General features: G+C 41.7%; 1 protein-coding gene across 16 annotated transcripts in view; it reads left to right on the forward strand.

Moving 5' to 3' along the window:
- Window positions 1-26,640, forward strand: part of ATP2B2 (ATPase plasma membrane Ca2+ transporting 2) — a 414,874-nt gene that overhangs the window by 228,658 nt on the left and 159,576 nt on the right. For all 16 annotated transcript variants that reach the window (XM_071440030.1, XM_071440026.1, XM_071440025.1 and 13 more), the window contains one exon: window positions 8,719-9,205. In XM_071440030.1, coding sequence (XP_071296131.1) covers window positions 9,007-9,205 — 199 coding nt within the window. In that variant the 5' untranslated portion in view covers window positions 8,719-9,006. The remainder of the gene's footprint in view (window positions 1-8,718; window positions 9,206-26,640) is intronic.

Below are 26,640 nucleotides of genomic sequence, written 5' to 3' on the forward strand. Positions count from 1 at the left end.
CAAGGTGGCAGAAGAGAGGTCTGCAAATTTAGACTGGAGTTGGTTTAGTTTGTTGGGGGGGGGTGGTTTTTTCCTTCTTCTTTTTTCTTCTTTTATCCTTTTGTTTTCCCCTGGACCAGCTGTTTCTCATGATCTGTTTGATGCCCAGCATTTCACCTGCTGAGCAATCACACACCTGAAAAATAGGAGTAATGCCTGGAAAATTGGATTTTTCTGCAATCAGTCTTGAAGCCTCTCGTAGATAGAAGACTTTACACGTATAGCTCTGAAATGATGGCGTTTTTGGCTAAACACAGCACTCTGATTCCATTTCTGGGTGCTGTGCTCTCCTGTCTTGGCTGAAGCTCTGTTAGATCTGCTTAGATCTTCTTGACTGCCATAGGCAGCAGTGGTCAGTCAGTCCTTTCCCTGCTAATGGCTGGGTGGTTTTTGTGATGGATGCTGACAGAAGGACAGAGAGAACAGCAGAACAAGGCCAGGGTTTGTTTTTCCTTTTCTTTTTTTTTCTTTTCTTTTTTTTTTTTTTTTTTTTTACTTTTCTCTTAATAGTCTCCCTTGGGTTGTTATGTAGAAATTGGAGTTTCTTTCTCAGGGATATGAGTGTCAACACTGATCAGGCTACAATAGCATGGATGTTAAAAGGGGAAAGGTGCTTTAACCTCCAGAGCTCACATCATGACACAACAAAATGAATTTCTCTCCAGCTGGCCAGATATGGATTTCCCCAGGTTTTTTCTTCTCTCTGTCATCCCATAGATCCATATTTATGGAAAACATGATACCCATCAACTTTTTAGTAAAAGCAATCCATCAAAATTCTATTTCACATTAATGAGTGCACTTCTGCTGCCCTTCCTCATCCTCATGCTCCTAAGAAGGCAGGAAAATGCTTCAATTTATCTCTAGTTTAGTTTATTTAAAAAGGAATCAAGTCCAGGCCTCCTTAAGGTCTTTGAGTTTGCTCTTATGACAAAATCCTGTCCAGGACTGGAAATATTTCAAGTCCCATTTCACAACCCTCAAACCAGTTGTGAGCTGATGCAGCCCTCAAGGTAGAGCTGGGAGCACAGAGGAATCATGAAATGAAATTGCAGTTTATTGATTAAAAGCCTGATAGGTGGTTCAGATGTAGGTGAGATTATCTTCATTAATCTCCATTTTTAGGATTGAAAGTGCTTGTAAAATATTGTCAGAAAATTGGAGAAAGAAATGTGAAAAGAGGTCAAGATGGATGTGACCAATCAGGGGAAATGGCAATTTCTACCAAAGTATTAAATATTTGGGTTAGTCTCAAGGTATGAAGATTAGAGAGGCCATTTAATTTTTTATAATGAAATAATTAGTAATAGACTAAAACAAGTAATAATTAGGACCCAAACTCAGAGACTGAACAAAAGCCAAAGAGTTTTAGGTGGGATGGAGCAGGAAAAGGTTAGATTGGAATTTTAGGTTGGAAGGAGCTGGAAAATCTATTTCTTTTAAGATGTTGTGCAGAGTTTTCTGATAAAATGAGCTATAATTAGGTATTTTAGGCACACAGACTCCTGGAACTCCCTGAAATTGTGTGCACTGAGCTGATAATCAGCTAAAGGTCACATGGTAACTCAAATTCTAGATTTAAGAAATCTGTGAAACACACAGATGAAGGACAGATGTAGAATGCCTCATCTTTTTAGCGTTCATGTGCCAATAATTAGCTTTTAGTGAAGCAAAGTAAAGATCTGAATTTTAGCCTGGTGAGTTTGGGCTCCTCTTTTATGGATTTTTTATCCTTGTCCCCTGGGTCTGAAGCTGTAATGACTGGACAGAACTATAATTTTGGGGGAGAAAAGAAAGGCATTTCAGCCCAAGGAAGAAATTTTCAATATTTTCCCTGGAGATGATGGTGAGGAGCTGCTCTCCAACATCCCTCTGTGGTGTAGCATCACTGTAGTACATCTACATCTTTTGGGGGTTTCTGATACAAAAAAGGTTTTCCCCCACTCTGGAAATGATGCAGGAATCTGTGCTGGGAAATGTTCCTTACCTGATCACCTACTGCTTTTAGAGCATTTAATTTAGATTTTTTTTTTCCCACATCTGCTTTATTTAATGCTGTCTGAAGTCTGAATATCCTTAAGTTTTTTTTTTCCCAGCTGTGTTTTTGATTAAATTGATAACACAGTTTGGAAGTTGGCACTCCTTGCAACAACTGTGCTGTGTAAAATCAATTCTACATGAAAAGGTGTAGAATGAAAGTTTTCTAAAGTTCATAGAGGCATAGGATGGGTCTTTTCAGTGCCAGAAACACAACCCCAAAGAGTGGGAATATGTGGTGTGTAGGAAGGCAGTGAATCAAAGAAACCCCAAACCTTTTGCAGTGGGGAATTGGAGCCTCAGGAGAATAAATGGCTGATGGAAAATAACCTTTCATTTGAGCACTGGAAGGAAAACATCATAAATTCATGTTAGCACCAGCAGGGCGTGAGGGAGAGTTCTGAAAACTGATGGCTGGGACAGCCTTTAGTGAGAAAATCTCATTTTCAGGGCAGATCCCACCTCTGCAGGCAGAGAGGGAGGCTCCTACAGAGGCTCTGGCACCAGGGGAGGAAGGATTTCATCTGCAGGAGCTGCTGCAGTCCCCCAGAAGTCACTGATGGAGTCATTTTGTTATTTAATGGGCCTGAATTGATTCCCTTAAAGCAGTTTTGTTGCTGTCAGGAGTTCATTTGGCTTTGCTGGAGCCATTTCCACGAGGAGCAGAGGAAAGGCCTGGGATTAAATGCAGCTGAATAACTGCACTGCAGCAGGGGCTGCAGGGACTTGAATTCACAAGCCTCATTTTAGCTCCCCTCATTACAACCTGGAAAAGAGAAAAATCAGCCCATTTGTGCAAGATTCTGTTTGGTAGAAGTCCTAGGTAAATATGCTTAGTTTAGAACTGAAATTAATGATGTTTTGTGTCTCTTTAATAAAAATTTCTCTTGTGACAAGGCTGTTGTCACCTTCAAATATTCAACAGGGTATACAGGAGGCGTGGAATCCTTTTTATTTTTCCTACCTGATAATGAAACTGGGACTGACTGGAGGCTCAGGTTCATACTGAGAGACTGGAACAGCTGTTAAGGGATTGGAACAGGCAGTTGCCTGTGATTTTTCTTTTTTTTTATGTTTTCATTTTGCAATATTTTTAAAAGAATACTTTCACTTAATTGTCTTAATGTCATCCTATTATCAGGGGAAATATATTTCTCTCTGAAAACAACAAGTGAATGAATGTCTCATCTGTGTGTGCTCATCCTGAATGAATGAGCACAGAATCACAGACTGGTTTGGGTTGGAAATGACCCTAATGACCATTTTATTCCAGATCCTTCCATGGGCAGGGACACCTTCCACTGTCCCAGGCTGCTCCAAGCCCTGTCCAACCTGGCCTTGGGCACTGCCAGGGCTCCTGGGGCAGCCACAGTTTCTTTATAGATGGACAGATTAGCTTAAATCAACCTGAAATTCATGAGGAAATAGAGGAATGAAGTCAGGAATATTTTCAGAGAACACTTCAGTGACAAAGTTCAGTTTCTCTTTCTTTATCTGCTCTTGGCTTCCTGGCATTAAATGAAAATTTCACACTTTGTGAGGTGCCAACCAGCTTTTATTCAGATGGTGTTTTTCCTTAGCTCCTTCTGCATCTTGTGCATTGCTGATAATTGAACTTCAAAGTCAGCATGGTTGAATTTTTTTTTTTCTTTTAAGAGAGTGTGAGTTTAGGCATTGCTGGGTACATTTAATCAGCTTTTTTGGCTGCTGGATAGAGAATCCTTTCCTCATTCTGCTCCATGAAGATTGTGTTCCCAAATGGATGGACATTTTGGATTTGTCATTCAAAGATGCCACACCTGATTTATTTTACATATCTGCAGGCCTCCCCAGAGCAGCTTTTGGCTTTCCTTCTCCACTCTTCCCCTTGCAGAGGTCAGCTCTGAGGTTTGCATCCTCTGCAATCAGTTATTGCCCTGCTGCTCCCAGGAACTGTAGCCTCAAAACATCTCAGATGATTTTGCTCAGACTCAAGGGAAAATTACCTTAAATCTGCTTCCAGTCCTGCTTTATTAAGGAATGAACAGAAGGATGTGGTCATGCTAATGCTAATACACTAAAATGTGTATTTCACCCCTTACTCGGGGGTTGTCTCTAGGGCTCAGCTGGAATTTTACCTCCAGCCAAATAAAGTCCATGTGGGACAGAAATGGTCCCCATGGAGGGGTGGGAACTGCTAATTCCCTGAGTTTAATTCAGTTTCATTCCTGGAGCACCAGCTGTGTGTGCCACCTTTCAGCTGCATGAGGAGTGAGAGGGAATCACCCTTTCACCTGTAATTCAAGCAGCTCCTCACAGCAAACTCTGAAATAAGGGTTGCCAGAATTTTAGAGAAAACAGTAAAATTAAAAGTACAAAAATATATCCTTGGTTTTTTTTTTTTTTGACTCATGGTGAATCCATTATTTGTCCAGACTTTTAGGACAGTGATATGCAACCCTTGGGATTCTGCTCTGGTGAAATCTGGTTCATTAAGTTGCTGTTAACTTTCCTGCCAGTAGAAGCCTGAATGAAATCAGATGTCAGAATACTTGGGGATGATATCTACATTCTAACACACTGTGAAAATATTTACAAGCTTCCAAGATGAGACTTTTCCTGATTAGGGAAATCAAAGAATAGTTTTCCCAGCAGGCCTGCAGTTAGCTCATCCAAATTGCTTCTGTTTTAATTGGCATGCATTTCCTCTAAGCAGCTAGGAGATTAAAAATATTTGACTTGGGCTCTACAGGACTGGAAGCCTCTTCCCCCAGACACAGCAACTCTGGGAAAAAAAAAAAAAAACCAACCAAAAAAACCCAAACCAACAGCCAGCTCAAATTTATATTGCATTTATACAACAAAAATCCATCTTTGAGAAGATTGCAGACCAAGAACCAGACTGATATTCTGACTTTTAAATGAGGAAAATAAGGATGGTGGGTTTTTTTACTCAGGTGTTTTGTGTGTGAAGTCTTTCATTGCCTGAGTTGTATCTAAGTGGGCTGGGATTTTATCTCTGCTCCACAGCAGTCTGTCGTTTACAAACTGCACTTTGGGACTTCTTTTATTCAGTTTTCTAGTTTCAGAAGCATTGGGAAGAGTAAGTAAACCCAAAGAACCTTCATCAAAAGTGACTGCTTTAGTCTGGGAAAACCAGCTACTGTTGTGGGTGAAATTAATTTGCTGGAGTTTTTATTTCTCTTTTGTTGAACGTGCCTGAGGAGGGACATTTTCCCCAGGAGTTGTTCTCACAGGGAATGATGAGACCAAATCTGGAGGATTTGAGGGCTGTGACCTTGTTCTAGGATGGTGTGGAAAGCAAACCCTGTGCTCTCAGGGCTTGGGGATGGTGCCTCTTTGTGTTCCAGGAAGGTTTTGGTTATGAATTGAACCCACTGAAGCCCACCATGGGTAGAGCAGTGAAAGCAGCACCCAGAGCATGAAAACCAGCTGACTTTATTTATTGGGACATTAGGATATTAGATAATTTTGATTGAAAAATATGCCAGTATCACCTCCTTTAATCAGAATTTCTTGGTAGTTCACTTAGAACATCTTGAAAACATCAATATGTAGAACGTCTTGAAAATATCAATATTGGGAGGTTTTTTGTAAAATAGTTCCTTCCCTCACTTCCACCCAAAAAAACCCAGCAAACAGCAAAAACACCACCCAAGACCCCAGCAAACAAAAACCCCCTGGCCAAACCCAGTGTAATCATGGGATTTCATGTGGATGAGACTCCTAATTTCCCCATTTGTGGTAACTGGATGTATTTTGGAGATGCAAAGCCCCATGATGGGACATTGCCACGTGCCAGCTACGTTTCTATTCCTCAGCTTTTGGTGAAGAAATATTGAATATTCATCACTTAGGAGGGGTGAGGTGGTGGTGTGTCAGTCCTGCCAGCCTGGTGAGGAGCCTGGGCTTTGGCTAGGAGAGATTTTGGGATGGGCTGGAGCCTGAGGATCCTGTTCCAGGGGATTAGGGAGCTGCATTAGCAGGGAATAATGTCAGTCACGCTCAGTGCCTGCTGTGTTTCTCCATCTGCCTCTCAGAACCATGAGGTGGTGTTTCCCTGGTGGCACAGCATTAGGTGAGTCATGAGCAGCACAGACTGCCAGAGATTTGGTTTTGGAGCTCTGAGGGAAGTGTAAACTTCATATTTGTTGTTTATTGGTTAATATTTAATTGGAGGTGAAATTAAAAATTAAGCAGGCAAATGAGTCATGCTGAAAAGCAGCAGCACTGTCTTGTCAGCACTGTGGCTGACAAATGACAATGAATTTCTAAGAATGGAAGGAAATTAATTTATAGCACAGGGAGCCTAAAGAGATGCTTTGATTGAGAGGAGTGGACGCATCCCACAGAAAGATCATGGAGAAAATATCTTTGATGCTGTGTCAGTAGCCTTTGCATCAGAAATGAAATTGGTAGATAGTTCTCTTCAGAAAACACTCAAAATTGTCTTTTCTCTATGGTGTTATGGAACAGTTTAAGAACAATTTTATTTTGGAGCAATGTTTAAAAAGATTTTTTTTTTTTATTAGAGCAATGTTTATTTCCATCTTCTTTTCTCTTCTCAAATCATGCCTGTTAGAGATGCCCAGCTCTCAAAACCCTGAACTGCACTTAGGAACAGACTATTTATTTATTTATTTTTTTAACCACTGGAAGTAAAGAGCAGCCTGTTATTTCAGCTGTTTGTTATCATCACTGCAGCCTTTCTGACAATCAGATCTCAATCTGCATTTTGCCGTGGCTGGCAGCAGGCAGAGCCTGGGATGCTGCTGGTAGGGAGGAGGAGCCCTGTGCTGCCTCCTGGGATGAAGCCTGTTTCACTGGGCATCTGTGACATTTCTGGCCTGCAATTTTTTCCCCAAATAATGCTGCAGGCTGATGCTATTTCTGTTCAGAATTCTGATCCATCCTGTTTACAAAAAGACAAAGCAGTAGTGTGAGTAAGGCCTTTTCTTCCTGCTGGATAGAGAGGGGAGTACCTGGGGATGGGTTGAGGCTGAGCAGTTGAGCCATGGAGAGCAGACTCTGGTTCATCATCTCCTGCTTGGCAAATCAAAACCCTTTTTAATTGCTACTTCAAGTTTCTCTTTGTTGTTTCCTGTAAAAAATATTTTGTGCTGCAATTCTTGTCTCGTGAACGTGGAAAGCAATATGTGAAATTGAGGGTGGCAGAAGTTCTTAGCACTACAAGATGCATCAGTAAATAGGATGGGTGGAAGAAATGTGTAGCAGTTGGCTGGTATTTGAACTTTGGGCTGTAATATCATAGTGAAACTTGAATTTCCTTTTTTTTGTTTTTGTTTTGTTTTTGTTTAACTTTTTCCTCCACAGCAATCAAAGGAATTGTTGAGGTTTGAAGCTGTCAAGGAGAGGGCTGGTAGAGGTTCAGTTTTGTTAATTGAGCAAGGTAACTCCAAATTAGTGCTCACACAGGCCTGATCTTTGTCACTGCAGAGCAATGGCAACGCCCTCAGAGAGTGGAAATAGCAAATCCTGCCTGTTACATCAGTTGTAGCTGGGTGGGAGATTAAAATTATTGCACAAATATAAACCCAGGACTTGAAAGGCACTGGGCTCCTCTTGATGTGCTTTATCTGGGCATTTATATATAATTTCCAGTGGGGATTGCTGTGCCTAGAAAGTTCAATGTGTGACCTTTGCCTGTGACAGGTTGGTCAGTTATTAGGCTGCTGGGGTGCCCTTTGAAAGATCTTTTTTATTATGAAAACGATTCTGAGACCTCTAGATTAGACAGTGCACTCACACTAACCCGCTTGAGGCAAAAAAGAAACCTTTAATCTCTGTTAAAACTCTGCGTGCCAAATATAATAGCTGGTTTCAGCAGTATTTAAACCAACTTCATTAGAATATGGGAAGGGGAAACAGGTTTTAAAGGCTGGCTTTAGCAAGTAATCAACTGTCTCCCAGATGGTCCAAATGGGACTCGTTCAACACTGCACATAAAAAAGAAAGTCAAAAAAAGGGAAAAAGAAGGAAAAAGAGAGCCCAGCAGCATTCTCTGTGTGTGTGTGGTGATTGGGCTCAGGGGAAAGGGCTCCTCATGCAGAGCTCTGCCAACCCAGACATCCCAGTGCATCCATGCTGTGCTCGCTTGCACAGAAGGCAAGGCTGCAAGGTGTAATGTATTTAAATATATTCTGCATTTCTGATGGTGGCTCTATAGTTTTTCCCCCATGTTTCACAGCTTTTGTGCTAAAACCCAGTTTTGCTTTAACCCATTATGAAAACTGGTAGGGTTTAACCCGTTGTTAACCTCATAGCCTTATCAGGGAGCCTTTGCTTTATCTGAGCCTGTGCTCAGAGGACAGCCCGGGGTGGCTGTATGGAGCAGAGCACGTACTGGGGGTGCATCCTGCACGCCGGGCTAATCGCTCGCTAATTAATATTCATGACTCATCTCATTTAGCGGCTGCTCTTTGGACTCGAGCAGCGCTGCTATTGGTGCTTGAGCCGTGGGCAGCTTTATCTAAGGCAGAGCCAGTGCTGTCCTGGGTGGATGCTGCCCACCTGCAGCACCTCCAGGACACCCGACCGTGGTGCTGTGCAGCTCCTCTGGCATGCCACCACCCGTGTGACATCATCCCCCTTGTAATGAGTCCTTTCTGCTTCTTCCCAAAGGTCCAGAGGAAGAAATGACCATGTAGATTCTACAGCTTGGGTGCAGCATAATGGGAAATGGTGAATGGAGTGGAGCTGGTCTGCAGCCTTGAGAGCAGCCGTTCTGTGACCTCCAGCCTGTCAGGGACACCCTCCACGCCAGGGGCATCCTCCACGTCGCTCGCCGGACACACGCGGGATTCTTTTTAATTTCTCCGATTTGGAATTCGAGGTTCCTCTCCTCCAGTTTTTAAAACAGTTTTAAGATTGTATCCAACTACAACGAGTGGAGCAATATAACCAGCCACAATGGGTGACATGACAAATAGCGATTTTTATTCCAAGAACCAAAGAAATGAGGCCAATCATGCAGGAGAGTTTGGGTGCACACTGCAGGAACTGCGCTCCCTCATGGAACTCCGAGGGACAGAAGCAGTAGTAAAAATTAAAGAGACTTATGGGGAAACAGAGGGGCTCTGCAGACATCTGAAGACATCACCAACAGAAGGTAAGCACTTCTCACTTCTCTTGAATTAGGGGAATTTGTGTAAATGCTCTCCAGACAGTGAAAAAAGAGGTTTTGATTCCTACCTGAACAGAATTCTCATGGTGCTGCCATTATTCCCAACAATAAATAAACAAGAGTCTTCTAAGAAAGAAGGGAAACCAGTCCATCTATAGCTAAAGCTGGCATGAGGGTGAAAGGAGTGCTTCTTGTTTTAACAGCTAAATGCATTAATTCTTCCTTAAAATGACACAAAAAACCAAATAAGCACACGTTTTAGGCATTGCAAAGAGACTTGAATCTCTCTGCTCCTGAGGGTAAGAAGGTGCAAAATAGTGGCTTCAAAGCAGCTTCCAGGTATTTGGACATCTTGAGAGTATGAAATGACCTTCTGAGATGCACATTATGTTACTGTGTAGATCAATATATTTTTTTATATTTATATATAGGTTACTAATCTTCACTTATTATATTACCATAGATAATTTTGCTTAAATCATCAATCTGTGATTGTATCGATGTTTTTAGTAGTTGCACTAAGCTGTGTGTAAAACTAAGCTCCATACTTTCTTATGTTTAATACTACCAATCTTAACTTTCCAGAATCTGTTTTCCTAACTCTTTTTGGAGACTTCTACTTGATCATTTATTAGTCTGGTTTTCAATGCTCAAACCAAATAGCTCTCCATAAGGCATTGACAATGGTGCAATGTTTCCCTCTCCTCATACAATTTTCTTTCTCTTTAAGTGCAAGTGAAATTCTGTTTTATTCTAAGAATTCTATTTTTGTCACTGTATTTTCATCTCCAAGGAGTATTAACACTTTTGGAAATTACACAGTCTTTCAGTCTATAATGTTTCTGCAGTCTTGTAAAGTAGCCAAGATGTTCATTTCAAGTTCTTTTCTTTTTTACGAAGATAGAAGTCTTGGCTTTGTTCCATTCTCTTCTTTCTAAAATTAATCATTTAGTTACCTCCAGTGTTTAAATGCCTCAAAGTCTGGAATTATTGGTGTGATCATAAACATGTCAATTGTAGTGTCATGCCATAAATTAGCCCAGCTGAGGGGTCCCAAAGGAGCAGCTATCAATGTCTCAGCCTCCAGGATTCCACATTTGCAGAAAGTCAGAGCTGAAGTCTCCGTCTGAGCTGAGCTCGTGGCGGTGACTTCAGTCAAGTTTTGCCAACTCATTCTAGTGGTTACCTGGTCAATGTGAACTTCAAAGGAGATGTTAATTGCATTATGTGTTCAATTTATGACATCAGGGAAACTCAATTCCTCATGTTGGAACAGGGTGTATGGATCCAGCAGCGTGGCACACTGACTCCAGCAGTAATCTATATCTGATACTGCAGATAAGGTAACTTTCCTCCAAGCATTACGTGCACTTCATCACTTGTGCATTAGGGAAAAACCTTTCCAGCTTCAAATGGCAATCAGCATAGCCTTGGAATTGTCAAGGCTCCGCTGGGTTTTAATTTTCAAGTAGATCACATAATAGGAATTCCCAGTCACACAAAGCTTACATCTTCTTTTTAATTGTTTGGCTTGGAAAAATTCTCTGAGATATGTCTTGTCAAACTCTGGAAACTTTCACTGGAGAGAAAGTATCCATCACAGAGAAACTTGAAAGGCTTATGGCAAGTATAAGCTTATATTTAGTTCTAAGTCCCAAGCCATTGTTTTTCTTGATTCCAAACTCAGTGAAGAGGATATTCTTGCAGACATGACTATTCTTAGAGAAAAAAAAATAATAATTTCTTAGATGAAAATGGAATCCTAACATCAAGCAGACATGATTTGAAAATTAATTATTCACATAGCTTTATCCTTTGGTATCTGCAGCAGACTGTGGATTCCTCATTGAATACCTTTGTGAAAAACCACAATTTGCTACAGTGCCCGAAAATCACTTTTCCAACCAGGCATCATTTTTAGTGAAGCATAGTTCACTGAACTTACTTTGTTTTTCATACTTTGGTGCGTTGCACATCTCACAGGCTTTTATGGGAAATACAAAATAAAAATTACTGCAGGGCACTTCTCTGAAGGAACCAAATGTCTGAGCAGGAGTCCTGAGTGACTGTGAAACAGTAAAAAGGACCTGACTGTAGAACTTGGTTCTTCCTTGCTTTGTAACATCTTCCAGAATTTCGCTGCATAAAGTCCTTGTAATTTTGTGGGATAAGGGCTGAAACAGATACCAGAGCAGAGGAAAAAAATGTTTCCTGGCAGCAGGGACATGATAATTTGGTAAAATGTGGCTTAAACGGAATTTACTGTTTTGTTTAGAAAGAAGAAGTAGTCATGAGCACAGAGCTGACTCAATTCATTTGCCATGTTAATATTTGATGTCCCACCTATGGATTGGCAGGATCAATCTCACTTAGAAGTGCTTTCTGAGACTCTTTTAAAGGCCCTGAACTTCCCCAGTTAAGACATCATATTTGTAACTCAGATGTCATTGACTCTGCTGTGAGGCTCATTTCCCAGTGAACCCTGTCTCAATTCAGCATGGAGCTGGGGAAGTCTGCTGGATGTTGAGTAGAATAATATTTGCATGCTGAATGAATTAATAATATTATTATGGGTTACAAGACTTCAGTCTCTCCTTTACATTTTCTTTGATTGCTCCTTTAGTTATAGATGCAGTGGAGATCCCAGCTTTCAGTTATGCCTGAGGGATTTCCTGCCCTAAAGTGATTATATTATAATGAAAAGCTCCCATTTAAGTGCTCATGAAAAGAACCTCCCAAAAATCTATGGAAATAATTTATATGAAAAAATACACATACGTGTTGACTTGAATTTGCTTTAAAAATATTTATGTTCAGATTAGTTTCACTTTCATTATCCCAGGAATACCACATATAGGCAGGATCTAGCCCTGTCACTTTGCAAAACAATGCTGAATCCCCCCTTGGGCAGAGCTGTGCTGACAGTTGTAGAATTTTCCATGCAATTGGAGTCTCTGAGGCCCACTGGAGCATCAGTGATACCTTATAAAGGACAGCTGGTAAAATGGGATGAGTTAGTTGGATGAATACCAAATGAGACTGGAATCCACTCTCTCCAATACTTAACTATATTTACCCACAATTTTATGTAGCACCCACCAATTTACAGCAACTTTTTAATCTACTTTCCCTTATAAAATGTTTATTTCTTTTAGGAGTATGTCAGTGAATTAAATTCCCTGATTTCTTGCTAAAAATACTCGGATGCTGCAATTTCTAGTGCATGTAAAAAGTGAAGAATTCACTGTGTGAAGGATGATGAACACCCTGAGTGGGAAGGCATCCACGAGGATCATTGATCCAACCCCTGGCCCTGCACAGACACCCCAACAACCCCACCCTGTGCATCCCTGAGAGCGTTGTCCAAATGCTCCTGGAGCTCTGGCACCTTGGGGCCATGCCCCAGCACAGTAGAGTGAAGCTTTTTTGATTTTTAAATTAAGGGAAGAACCTTTTCATGGTGGTATCTGTGCAACCACCCCCCAAACAGGCACTCCAGGAGGTGTTACATGTGGTGATGATGTTACAGCATGACAGAAGAAGTCTTTCTGTTGGTACTTCCTTCTAGAAATGGGCTGGTGGAGTGCACTGGGGGAGAACATTTCAGCTTCATTTTGTGGGTTTTTTTTCTGGCTGTAGGTTTCAGGATACCATGAAAAGGTTTTATGGAAAGGCACAATATCAGTTCACAGTTAACTGATAATATTTCTACTGTAGAAGTTCACTTTTTAATCATCACAACTGCCCTTAGTTGTGCTACCAGAGAAGTTCTCTCTTTTCAAATGTGTGTGGGGATACAGGCTGAGAATCAATTGGGCCAGCTGGGGAGGTGTGTTTATTTTTCATTATTGCAATCTAAAAAGCCTTTCACAATTTTAATGATGAGGTAGAAGATGAAGAAAGATTGAATGCAACAAAATTAACCATCTGCTTTTAATACTCGTTAGTTTTGGTTCCTCACTCTTGCTTCCATAAAAATGCACCTTTAATAACTTAATAGTCTGTTTGGAAGCTGCTCTTGCTGGTTCACTCTGAATTGCAGTCAGGTGCACCACTGTGTTCAATCAACTACAGAGATGCAAAGAATTTGGAAAGGAAATTGGGAAAGAAATGAAAAATACTTGATTCAGACAAATAGAAGTTTAAAATAGAGATATAAAATAATTGATTCAATGACTGTCAGAGACTGAGCTTTATTTTAATACGCTGTCACAACAGACCATGAATGTAAAGAAATTGGTGATAGCATAATTCTCATTGTTAAAAGAATACACTTGGTCATGTATAAACCATTAAATATTATCCATAAATTCAAGATCTTCTTACATAATTTTACATTTAAGGTGAGGATGGATAATATTTTATTGATTTTATAATCTCTTTAACATTGCCAGCTGTCTGAAAGTAGATTTGAGGAGTTTCTTTGTGATGTTGAGTTGAAACACTTTGGAAACCTTCAAAGCAGCACCTTAAGAGCCCTGGAGGAGCAGACCTGCTCATCCTCTCTCCGGGTCACCACACTGCCTAATTCCTCCTCCTTATTTGTGCTATCAAAACATCTCTTGTACTTCAGGCCCATTTGCCAACCCCCTAGGCAGCAGCCAAGCTCCAAGTCCCCATCCAGCCCTTATCTGTACACGTTCTCCCCACACGGAAGGTTTGGTTTGAACAATGAAATCAGCCCTGGCCATGAAAAATCCCCTCAGCACCGGCAGGGCCAAGGCCTCACCGGGCCTTTTCCTACCTCGTATGGAAAAGCCCCATGGAGGAACTTAAAACTCATATTTCACCTGGCTGCTTGTGCAGTGCCAGGTGTGGTTGAGCTGGAGAGAGCTTGGATAGCTTGGCATTTTCCTGTGGTTCCATCAGTGGGCACTGGCTGCCCCCGAGTGCCCCAACAGGCTCCCAGGGACCTGTGCTCGGCCATGGGGCTGGCTCCGTCCATGAGGGGCTGGTTCCGTCCATGAGGGGCTGGCTAGGAAGGAAGGAAGGGGGTCCTGGCTGCTCCTTCATTTGGAAGTTGCAGTTGCAGAACCCCTCGTGTGTATCCCAGCTGGGTTTGTTCTCCCTTGGGAAGAGAAGACCCCAGGGAGAGGCCATTGCAGTCTCACAGTATTTGCAGGAGGCCTGTAAGAAAGTGAGGGAAAAATGTTTTACAGGACCTGTTGAGATAGGAGAAGGGGTAATGGATTTAAACTGAAGGAGGGTTGATACAGATTAGGTGTAAGGAGAGAATTTCATACAATGAGGGTGATGAAACACTGGATCAGGCTGCCCACAGAGGTGGGGAATGCCCACCCCAGGAAATGTTTAACTCCAGCTTGGATGGCGCTCTGAGCAACCTGACCTAGCTGAAGATATCCCTGCTTTCTCCAGGGGTTGGACTGCACAAAGTTTAAAGGTCCTTTTCCACCCAAATAATTCTGTGATTCTCTGCCTTTATCTCTGTGGGAACCAGAGGAGTCCCTGACTGTGGGAAGAGTGGGCAGCATGGAGTGTGCACAGGGGCTTCCCTTCTGCAGCTTCCCCAGTGGCACCCAGGGACTGCTGCTGCCCTTTCTCTGCACAGGAACGAGCTCTGGGTCCCTGTTGGTGGCCCTTTGCAGCTGTGCTCTGTGGAAAGCTCTGGGCCTGTCCCCAGTCCCAGGAGTGCCATTGCCGCGGGGCGCCTGGCGGGCTGGGAAGGGCTGGAGCAGGGATGGCTGTGTGTGAATAACTCGTGGCAGCTTTGCTTTGGCACACTTTGGGGCTGTCTCAGTCCTGCTCAGCAGGCCTGGCCCAGCTGCAAGGCTTGGCCTCAGGGAGGTTGAATTTGGCTCCTGGGTCCCCATGTGTCTGTGGGGCAGTGCCAGGCAGATGTGCTGCCCCAGGGGTTCCTGAACTGCACTCCCTGGGCCCACTGGGGTTGGCAGGAATGGCTCTGTACCTTTACACTCCTGCTGCAGGCAGCATGATATATTTCCATAAAATCACATCTCCATGTTTCGTGATTTGGAAGGGGTGCGTGGAGCTTTCTTGGCAATGGGGCTTCTTTTCCTTATCTAATATTTCCATTGTTTGTATAATGGAACAGCAAACATTCTTCCAAAGGTTACCCAAACATAAGAATCTCAAATGAATGGCTCAGATTTTTCTCTGTGATAAGTCCAATTTCATTGCTCATTTTGTTTCTGGGTTCTTGCATGTCGTGCCACTTGCTGATTTACTTTGGCTTTGTTCAGTTACTTGTGGAGAACTAGAGACATATTGCATGATGCATTTTCCCCATAAAGCTTAAAAATAAAAGAAAGAGATACCTGGCCCTTTGAGAATCCTAAATGGCTTGCAAAAAAGATTTTCTCTGGGTTACAGGCAGTGCTCTAAAGTAAGGCCAGGAAGGGCAGAAAGTGAGTGAGTGTCTTCTGCTTTTTCTATAAGGCAGCATCAGAGATTTTCTGGGGTCAGTGCTGATTTATTTATGCGATTACTTAGGACATCATCTTCCTCTCAATGATTATCTTACCTCAGCAGGTGCAATGCTTAGAAAGGAGGCTTTTTTCATGCAAGCTGAAATCCTTTTTCCCCTGTAAGACATTAAATACATGCAGGCAGGGTGTACTGACCACAGACATACATTCTGCTCTTGTACCTCAGATTTAAATAACAGGGTAATAAATGAATGTGAATTTTTTTTGTACCTATTCTGCACAGGACTAGTGTTTGTTCAGTGTAGTTACCTCAATTACAACTACAATGTGTCGTAAGTCAAAGGAAAACCTGGCCCAGCAACTTTCCGTTGTTCTTTCCCGCTTTGCAAAGAGCTTATCACAGGTCAACGTTCTCCATAACGTGTTGTGCCCCAAGTTTCTCCTTGATCTGAATGCAGTGATGCAATAAAATGAGTCAACCCCTTTTTGCTGAATTAAAAAGAGATGGAAAGTGTTGCTATTTTATGGGGCACTTGATAAACCTGTAATCTCATTCGTAGGAGTAGTGACTTGAGTTTGTTGGCATAATCAGCTCATTCATTGTGTGAGAAAAAGATGAGGCCAGGCCTGCAACATAATGGGCAGGATGTAACGAGGGGGGGGGATGTGATCTTTGTGATCCATGGAGGCCACGTCAGCTGGCCCAGTGGCAAACTGGGATTACGTGGGTGCTGCTCCCTTGGAAAATGGCAATTAGGCCTTTGCTTGGAGGATCAAACAGGGATTGTTCTGGGCTGTGGTGTCAAAGTGGCTCCTGTGCTGGGTCAGTGACAGACCTGAAGGGGAGGGGTGGCTGCAGCCTTTCCTTGGTGTGTCCCTGTGCTGGGCAGCTGCTGGGAGGGCGACAGGACTGCAGAGGAAAACATCCTTGGGGAATGCCTCCCTCCTGTTGTACTGCAGGGCTCAGAAATCCATAAATATCTATAGACTGCCAGCCTTGAGTGAGAGCTGATTTATCTTCATTTTGTTCTCGTTTTGAGAAGGCTGCAGGAAGAAAGCAAAGTCCATTACACCAAATGAATAATCCAATCGATGGAGCCAGTGTGCCCTTGATGGAATTAAGCTTTGCCTTTGCAGTGTATCAGAGACAGAGAAGGGTTTTTGCCTGATTTTGTCGGTGCCCTGTGAAAGCAAAGATTTGCCATGCAGTGGTTTTGTCCTGGTGGGACTGGCCCTGCTGCAAGAGCACAGCTCTTAATTCATTGTCTCAGCTGGCACTTACAGGGGTGCAAAAACCTGCTTCCTTTAAAGTGTCACCTTAAAATGTAGAGGTAAAACAATTGAATCTCTGTTAGGTGTTCCCAGGCATTTTGCCAAGTGTCACTGCTAGCAGTGATGCTGCTTCCAGCTGAACCATGGAAATTGGGAAATTCTGCTGCTAAAGTCTTTGTGAGGATCGTCTGTAGATTGGACAGGTGATGAAAATGCCATTCCTCACAATAATGAGATGCTGAATTTTGGTTTTCTTTTATTCAGCATTGCATTTCTGTGTTTTCATGAAAGTGGATTGTGCTACATTTTTTTTTTTTTTTGATAAAATGAGGCAGTGGCTTCAATGAATGTAAACTCAGCAGCCCTGCAAGAAGAATTAGCATGATTAAATGGTCATTTTTCTTTTGAAGAAACTTATATTAACAGACCTGGGATAAGAACAGTGTTAGGTGCAGTAATGATTTCCTGCCTCCTGTCCCTTTTGCAATTACTACTCACCCTTCAAATCTAGACTGTTCCAATTTACTGTTTCCATTTGTTTTCCAAGAAGTCAGAGGTTGGTGTTTGACATGCCTGTTATTTATAAAGGTGAATGGAAAATAAAGCCAAATATGTATTTTTGGCAGTCAGCTCAATGTGCTTCCAAGACAAACATATCTGCATTCCCTCAGTGCTGACTTCCTTTAACGTGGTACACTCATAGTTTCTGACTTGCCTTCGAAGTATCTCTAGAAATTATTTCCCCTCTAGCTCCAGGAGGTTTTTTTTTTTTTCACATCTGTGTAGGTGTTCTGGAAACTGTGCCTGAGATCCTGCAAGGTGTAAGGAGAAAGCAGCCTCCCCAACATCCTGAAAAGCTGATGATTACCTCAGACATAAAGAACCTGCTTTCACAGATAATAGGTGACATTCTTTGGCACAGCTTTCAGCAGGGTATAGGAACTTCCTTTTTAACTTTTAAAGAAGGAAGAAACCCTTTCTGAATGCTCATTATAAATCCCATTCCTTGTCCTTGCCTTGGAGCTGGTAAAACAATGCATTTCAATGTCCCATCCTAATTGCCAGTCCAGAACTTGGCAAAGCAGCCACGGATTCTATTAAATGCAGAGCATTTCAGTTGTGTAATAGAAATAGCTGGGTGTATGGAGCTGCTATTTCTGTAACAATAGCATTTACTAGCCCTTGTTTCCTCTTTGCTTTCAAATGAAGTTCTTCAGGGACTGCAGATACTCTTTTCCTGTGTGGATTGGGAGCTGAGTCAGTTCTGCTAAGACTCACAAACCTGAGCTTCCACAGGCTATGCTGCTCCTTTGATTATTCCTTTTGCATTTTGTGTCAATCTCTCCTCCCCAGCACTTTCCACAGTCTCTTTGACTGTGAGGGCAGCTTAGGTAGGTACAGTCCTCTGAGGTACAAAAAGTCTGAAAAAACGAGTATTGGGAAGGAAAACTGATCAAATTTATGGAGTGGTTCAGAAGCTGTCATGATTCTTTTCCTCTGATTAGCACTGGAGATGAGTTAAGAAGGAATAGCTCATTCCTTTACAGGTGTGCTTCAAAAAGTGAGCTTGGACTTGAAGCAGGTACAGAATAAAAGAGGAGAGTTTCCCAGGAGCATCCAGTGAATACCTGGATACTCCATGAGTGAGGGCACAGCTCCTTGGATGGTACAAGCTGAGTGCTGCTTGTTCAGGGCTGTGGCAGCATTAATGTGGAAAAAAAAATAAATGGGAATGCTGTGGAACTGCAGGGCAGCTGTGCAGTTATAATCTTAGCATTATTCTGGGCACCAAAGTTAATTCTTTCCCTAAACAATACAGCAAATCCACTTGGATTTTTTGCATTTTTCCTGGCAGTCTCAAGTGTTTGCCTCAGTTTGGAAGCTTGGGTGGCACCAGGGGTTTCCTTGGGTTTGCTTCACTCCAGTCATGTGCTGGCTCCCTCCCTTTCCCTGGCACAGGAGCTCAGTTTTAGAGGAATAGTCATTCTTTTCTGAGCCATTCTGTTTTATCTTTTATAGTTTGCTTTTGCTTGCTTTTTAATTACACCCTGAAGTTGTTTTACTTTCATTAAAAAATCCTACAGTAATAGGAATTGCTGCATTACATCAGCATTCTGCTTTGCCAGTGGGGTCATGGCTGTTGCATGGTTTTCTGTGAGGTCATCCAGCTTGACATCTGCAGCCAAAATCTGTCTGTCCTTGAACTGTAGTGTTACAGGTGACTTTTAGCCCTCAGAAACCCTGGAGAAAATCCCTCCTTGTCTGAGATAATGAGAAATAAGAGTGCAGACACTGGCCAGGTCAGAACCTGTGATTTTCACTCTTCAAATTGTTGAGTTTTTATTGAGAGAAAAACCTCAAGATACTTTAAAGCCCCCTGCTGTTTGCTGCAGAAATATGGTGTAAACTTGGAACATTCTGGAAGCATCCAGGTGTGCTCCCTGCTGGCTTTGTGCGAGCTCTCCCTGGCTGCTCCTTTGTTCCATTGTTTTCTCAAGCCAGTGAGTTTTTGGGTGTGTGTGGCACTGCAGGGACAGTGTGACAGAGCTCACCCTGCTCCCCTGGCTCTGGAACTGGTGCCCAATGAAGTGTTCAGAACAATTTGCTTTCCAGACTTTAGACACAATCACCTGGAGGGATCACGGTGCTAAATTGGAGGTGGCTATCAGTGGCACAGGTGCATCCAGCAGGAGCCATGATGGTACCAAAATCCTCCCAAAATGGGCAAAAATAGCCCATTTTAACACTGTCCTTTTAGTGTTAGCAAGGCATTACTTCAATCTTGGCCCAGAGGTGAGTGGCTGACCAAGTTCCAGCCTCCACAGCAATGCTGATACAAAACCTTTTCACTTATTTATTTTAGCAAAGAAATTGATATTCATGGGTTCTAAGTGACATGGTTCTCTCAATTAATATTCTGTCCACTATTGGTTATTGATATTTTCCTCTTCATGCTAATTTGGTCCCTATTTTTAAGTCCTTTTAAGTCCTTTTATCACCTTTTTCTCCAGCTTTCCAGGCCTAATCTCCCCTGTGTCTTTGGTATCCAACAAGAGTCTGTGAAGAAACTCTACTAATGCTGGCTAAAAGTGGGCACTACTTGCAATTAATTAAAACAACTAATTAGTTAGAGTCGTATAATTTCCAACAACTCAGTGCTACATGAGAGTTGTAGTTGGTCCTAGGATGATAAATCTGCTTATTTTTGCTGCCTTGTCCATTGGATGATTCCGAGCTCCGGGTGTTGAAGGACTCTAGAAATGAATTTTTAAAATTTACAGATAGTTAGGGAAAATGTGGTGCTGGGTTTTTTCCCAAGGAAGTCTCAGTGGTTGTGTTACACCTCCTGCTGCTTTACTTGCTTGTGAACGTGAAACCTCATGTGCTGCAACCCCTGAGGTAAATCCCAGAACCCTCAGAAGTGAGTTTTAAAGGAATGATCATTCTTTTCTCTCTTTTCTACCCAAGCCCACGGTGCACACTGAGGGATGTGCACAATTGGTTGTGTTAGCAGAGAAATGGAGCAGTTTTAGCTGAGGAGGTGCCACAGGTCAGTGGTGTTTCCCTCCATGAGCTGGTTTGGTTGTGTTCAGTGCCACAGCACAGCTGAGCTCACTTGCTTCAGTAAGAAATATCAGATGGCAGAAGCCATGAAGCTCAAATTGTCTTATTCACTGTTTTGGAGTGACCCCTCAGCAGAGGACAAATACACCCAGCTTGTTAAAGTGTGTGTGCACCACTGCTCCAAAATAGCATGGGCAAGCTGAGAGTGAGCTGGGTTCGTTCACCTTTGGGTTGGATAATAAATGGTTGGGTTGGTTAAATGGATGGCTTTGAAGAAACAGAATTTGTCCCTTCAGCCCTGAAGAGTGGGCATGGTAAGAGATCTACAGAGTTTGAAAAGATTTGAAAATAACTTTGTTTAGTGTTTGCAATAGATGGGGACTCTTAAAGTAAAATCAGTATTTTTTTTTTCTTCACCAAACCTAGATGTTATTTTTAATTCCTGATGTTAATCCTATTTAACAAGGCTATCAGTGTGGCATGTTTTGCCATGAAATGCTGGCAGTTCTTTTTGCTGCCCCACTTTTCCCAAAGTATTGATGCTGACACAAATGTCTCTGTGGCTCACAGCTTCAAATTGCAGGGAAAAATTGGGTGGGACTGGCTGTGGGGTGGCAATCCAGCGTTCCCTGGGTGGGAGAGCTCTGTGTCTGCTCTTCTGCTCCCTCCTTCCAATGTCCCCACGCTCAGCAGCTGCTGAGGGACACCTCACCTCCTGTGTGGGTGGGAGATGTCCCCTGGGGACATCCAGCCCTGCTCTGGATTCGCTTCCAGCTGCTGCTCTGGGTGCAGGGAGCACTGCTGGCATCCTTCCCTGCAGAACCACTGCTGCTCCTGCAAGCCTCTGGCATCTCTTCAATCCAGCCACGCTCCTGTTGGAACAGCAAACTCCATTTTACCTGAGGGATTTGGAATCCGTGCCCCAAACCTGGGACCCAGTTTGGAATCCCCTGGATTTCTCATTATTTATCACCATTTCATGGTGGTTTAGGGAGATTTTGCTCCTCTCTTACCTTTATTTTCAGCCTCGTAACTTGCATTGTTGCTTGAAAGTCCTGAATTTTATTTGGAGGGTTTCTTCAGTCTTGCTTAAATCTTCCTTAAAAGATTCACTTGTAGGAGGCTGCCATGGGATCTTTATGAGAAATTTTTGCCAGCTTCATTTAAATTTGGGGGGTGGAAGGAGGGGAATAGGCTTAAGCCTGTTTTAATTTTGAAATATTTTGCAGAATTTCATTGTATTATTAAAAATTGATACCGTGGCTGCCTGGGACTGCTCAGGAATGTTGTAACTTTGGTGGATTGCAAGGACTGGTGGTGGTTGACAGGAAGAACAAAAAAAAATATTAAGCTATGTAATGCCTAGGAGGTATTTATTCATCTTGCAAATTATCCATGTTTTCTGGTGTTATTGAACAAATGCAGATGCTGGTGTGAGTGGTCAGCAATAACAGAAATGTTTCCCTGATAAATTTAAGTAATCTAGCTGCCCTGTTATGAATATCTGTGTTTTCTACATTTAAAATTCAGTATAATGTTCCCTCTTGTGGACTCTTCCATGTCTGAATTTATGCTTATAGACAACCTGAAAAAACAAATAGCGAAATTCTGTTCTATTGTGATTTCAGACCAAACCATTCTTGCTTCAATTTTCTTTACTTTCTTCCATTGTCCATTTATTACAATTTCTTTGCAGATACACTTTTCCTTTATTCCTCATTTGCTTTTTGGTCTATATTTGTTTGGTGATTTGGTGTTTTATTGTTTGGTTTTTTTTTTTTTTAAATTTTTCTGCTTCCTGATGGTCGTAAATATCTCTGATTTTGAAATGATAGTGAAATCACCCTTGTGGTCTCAGGTAGCTCCACTTCCTCCAACCATCCCAAGCCTCTGTAGGTGACCCTGTGCTTTCAAGTATTGATCAGGTCATGCTGAGCATCTCTCCTGTTTGAACTTGGCCCTTTTGGCAGAATTCATCTCCTTTATTTGCTCTGGCCTATTTTTCCTGTTTGAACTTGGCCCTTTTGGGAGGGCTGTGTCTCCCTTATCTCTGAGGTCGTTCTGCAGGATGATGGCATCAGTTGAATGTCCCTTGTACAACTGGGAGATTGTGGCTACATTAATTCTTGGCAGCAGATTCAGTGTTGACTGTTAAAGACAAATAGTTCAGGATGACTTTAAATAAATCTACTTGAGATATTAAATACAGTTGATAATTACAAGCTAGGTGCATTCAATGAGGAACTAGATGGTCTTCTGTAAATGGATGGACCAGTTTCCAGCTGAAACTATTTTAAGGCCAGCAGTGATCTTCAAACTGGTCTTGTGGCTTTAAAAAGAAAAAAACCCTGACCAAACCTACCCCAAACCCAAATTACACAGTGATTTTCATACCGTTTAAAATGAGATCAGATTTTGTTTCTGAATCTTTGAAAAAAATTTAGGTTGCTCTTTGCTGGAAAGGCTGTCAAGAGAAGTATTTATATAAGAAATTAATTTTGAAAACTTCTGCCTGTTTTCACTGGGTGAGATAATTAAATGTAAAAGTTACTGGCTGAAACTCAGTATTTTAAATGACAGGGAAGATTGGCTACTTGTGTTTGTCTTTCCAGACATGCAAGAATTGGGTTTTGTTTCATTCTCTCCCCTGACTTAACCCTTATTTTATTCACATCCAAAATGAAATTTCTATTTCTTCCTTAAGCAAGATAATTTAAGTTTTTTCCTTTTGGGCATATCACAAGAGTTTTCAATACTTTTTAGAAAAGATATTATTAATTTAACATTTAGTGTTTATGACAAAGCCTTTTTAAGTGATAAACTTATTATAATATTGTTTAAATTAATGGATTTTGGTGCTTTGACTCTTTGGTCAACTGCAATAATCTATCCAGTCTAAGAAATCAAGATGTAATTATTAAAATAAAATAAATTAGTTGTTAAAATATTTTCATATCTTGATAATTGGTTTTCACAGGAAAAGATTGGATGTGATAAGGTATAATATTAGCAGATACTCTTCTGTTTAAATTATCTTTATTTAAATTCAACTGTTCCTTACTTAAGACTTGTTGAAAAGCGCTCAAGGTTATTTTGGTTTGAGAACTGGGAGGAACTCTGGCATGGCAATTTATAGAACCTTAATTAATTGTGCTGAGTTGAGTGTGTAAAGCCAAGGAAGCCAGGGACATTCTGCTATTCTCTCTTTACAAATCCAAGTTTACAGCAATGCTCCTGCTTTCCCCACACCACAAAAGACTGATTGCACCTAATCCTCAAAACCAGATAAAGGAAAAACCAGCCATTTAAAAATAGCCATAAGTGTTTAAAAACCCCACAGCCTGGCAGTGTTCTAAGGGCTGGGGAAGCAGCAAAGGAAGTGTTGGAAGTGAAAGTGAAATGTGAGGATAATCCCTGGGTTCAGGCACGTTTCTAATCAGCAGGAGCTGTGGGAGCGTTGGTTCCTAGAGGTGTTGGCAGAGCCAGGAGCAGATAAGGGCATGGCAGTGGAGTGGGAGGCTCAGGACAGAGTTTCCTCATGGAGAGCCAAGCCCTGGTTTACTCAGTAACCAACAGCTCGTTAAGAGAAGCTGGCAAGTGGCGCTAATTAACGAGCAAGGCTGCGTCTCTTCAGAGGGGAGCACCTGACGTTGTGCTCAATATTGTGTAAGAGTAAGGTGAGTTGGCAGGAAAAATTATTTAATGCACCCATCCCTGTTAGCAAAGGTGCTGTTGTACAGCTCGTGCTGTGTGGTGGTGCCCACAGGGGTCCCAGAACAGGGGAAGAGATGGGAACTTTGACTCCATGTTTCAGAGGACTGATGTGTTATTTTATGTGATATATTATATTAAAAGAGAATTATATATTCAAACTATACTAAAAGAATAGAAGAAAGGATTTCATCAGAAGGCTTGAAAGGAATGGAATGGAATGATAATAAAATCTTGTAACTGCTCACAGCCTCGACACAGGTGGGGCTGTCATTGGTCATGAAGTAAAAACAATTTCACGTGCTGGATAAACAATTCTCCAGATCACATTCCAAAGCAGCTAAACATGGAGAAGCTGAAGCTTCTCAGCTTCTCAGGAGAAAAGATCCTGGCAGAAGGATTTTTCATAAAATATGCCTGTGACAGTGCTGAACTGGGAGATTGTAGGAAATGGAATGGCCAAATTCACCTGGTGCCACTTTAGGCTCCTGTTGGCTGTGGTTTATGGGGTAAAAGCAGCCCAGGTTGTGCAGATAAACCCCACCACTTGCATGGTCACATCTGCTGCAGGTGGAATCCATAGAAGAAAGGTTGTTAGGGCTTGGGTTGGTTTGGGGTTTTTGTGTTTATTTTGGGGTTTTTCAGTGTAATGTCTAAGGCACAGTTGCATTCCCAGGTACAGCCAGGTAAAGACCCAGGTCTGCCTGTGGGTTTGTAAGCATGGGCAGCTTTGGGACAGCAGGGTCCTGAAGAATGAGCAGACCTCAACCCAATTATCACTGCTCTAAACTGGCAGCATATTGCCCAGTTTTATTAAAATTAACTCCTTTGTGCAACAGGGCTGGACCCAAGGTGCCAGTGGCTCCCTAGGGATGAGTTTCCTTTTCAGGAGGGTTAATTGTTAAATAAAAGAACCAAGGAGGCCTGGTCCTTTATAAACAACTCTGTTTATATTGCTTGAAGTTACCAAAGAATTCATTAACTTGGATCTGCTTTTGAGCTGGAAGTCTGTTGGATTTCCAGCTGGAGTCTGCTGCTCATACTCCTCCTTTTGGGAGGTGTGCTTGGAGTTTCTCCCCAATCCTTTTGAAGTATAGAAGTTTCAGTCTGCAGAAATACTCAAAGATTTGACCCTTCCCTAAATCTGAAGCAGCAACTGATAAACAACACCTTGCCATCACCTGAAGAGCTGACAACTTTATTTCACTTCTTCTAATAAAACAATTCTAAACAAATATTTATTTGCTTAAATCAAGCCTAAATGGGAGCGGTAAGGCAGCAGGCTTAGAGGAAAATTGGCAGGTGTGGGTTAATTGTATCAGAAATTATGTCTGGCAGGGGTAAAAAGCCCTTCCTCAGTGTCACATTGACTTAATTTTGCATGTTCTACTCCCTGCAATTGAATGTGCTGCCAAACAGCCTTGAAAATTCTATCTTGCTTCCAGTCTGACTTCTGATGTCCCAAAATAGAAGCATATTTTTTTTCTTCAATCCAGGTGTTTATGTTTAGATGGAGTGAAAATTTAATCTTTCCCTCAGAATATCTTCTGTAAACACTTACAGTGCTGTTAATGTTGTAGATATGATGTTTTTTATAGTATCTAACTCTGAGAAGGAGCACTTTAAAGTGAATTTGATTGCAGTTACTCATCTCTTTGCACCCATTTTCTGGCAAAAATCCACCCAGAATCTGCAGTAGCAATAATACTTTTGAAAAAGGAAATTATTGAAGTACTTTAGAACTTCTGGGATCCAAAATTTAAAGGAGATTTTATTAAAATATATGTAAAAATATGGGGTGATCAATCAGTCAATGAACCATGTTACCATTTCCAACTGGTAGATATTTTTACCTGTAAGATATTTTTATTTTTTTCCAAGCTTGCAGAAGGAGAAGGAAGGCAGGACATAGTTCATAGGACACAGTGGATTCCCAAACTATTTTCTTTAATGGAAAAACGAGAACCACAGCTTTTCTAAAGAACTTGGGCTATTTAGAAAACTGTGTTAACAAAATTAACCTCATTTGGGGAATACCATGTTTGAAGGAATTGCCTACAAAAATTCAGGTGTGCAGAGAAAGGCAGAGATGGATTTCATTTTCAGTCTTATCTGGTTCAGTTCTAATAATGAATGTAGTTTTGAACAGTGCAGAGATTGTCTCTGCCAAAACAGAGACAGCAATGTGCATTTCAAATGCTGGAAATATTGCCCTGATTTTATAAAGTAGCACTTGCTCCTAATTTAAGTGCTTGTACTTCAGAAGCTTGAGCTGCTCTACACAGGAGGGAACATATTTCACTGCTGTGTTTTTCACTCTGACACACAGCAGCTTCCTTAAGCATGGCTCTGAATGAGCTTTTCTGTCATGGAAATATTGGAGGTGATCCTGCAATTGAAAAAAAAAAAAAAGCAAAAAAAAAGCTGAAGGGAATTAGAGCAAGAATTAGAGATTTTATGACAGAT

This window comes from Agelaius tricolor, unplaced genomic scaffold, assembly GCF_023055355.1.
Source record: "Agelaius tricolor isolate 1412-34295 unplaced genomic scaffold, bAgeTri1.0.p SCAF_14, whole genome shotgun sequence".
In the NCBI taxonomy this organism is placed as follows: domain Eukaryota; kingdom Metazoa; phylum Chordata; class Aves; order Passeriformes; family Icteridae; genus Agelaius; species Agelaius tricolor.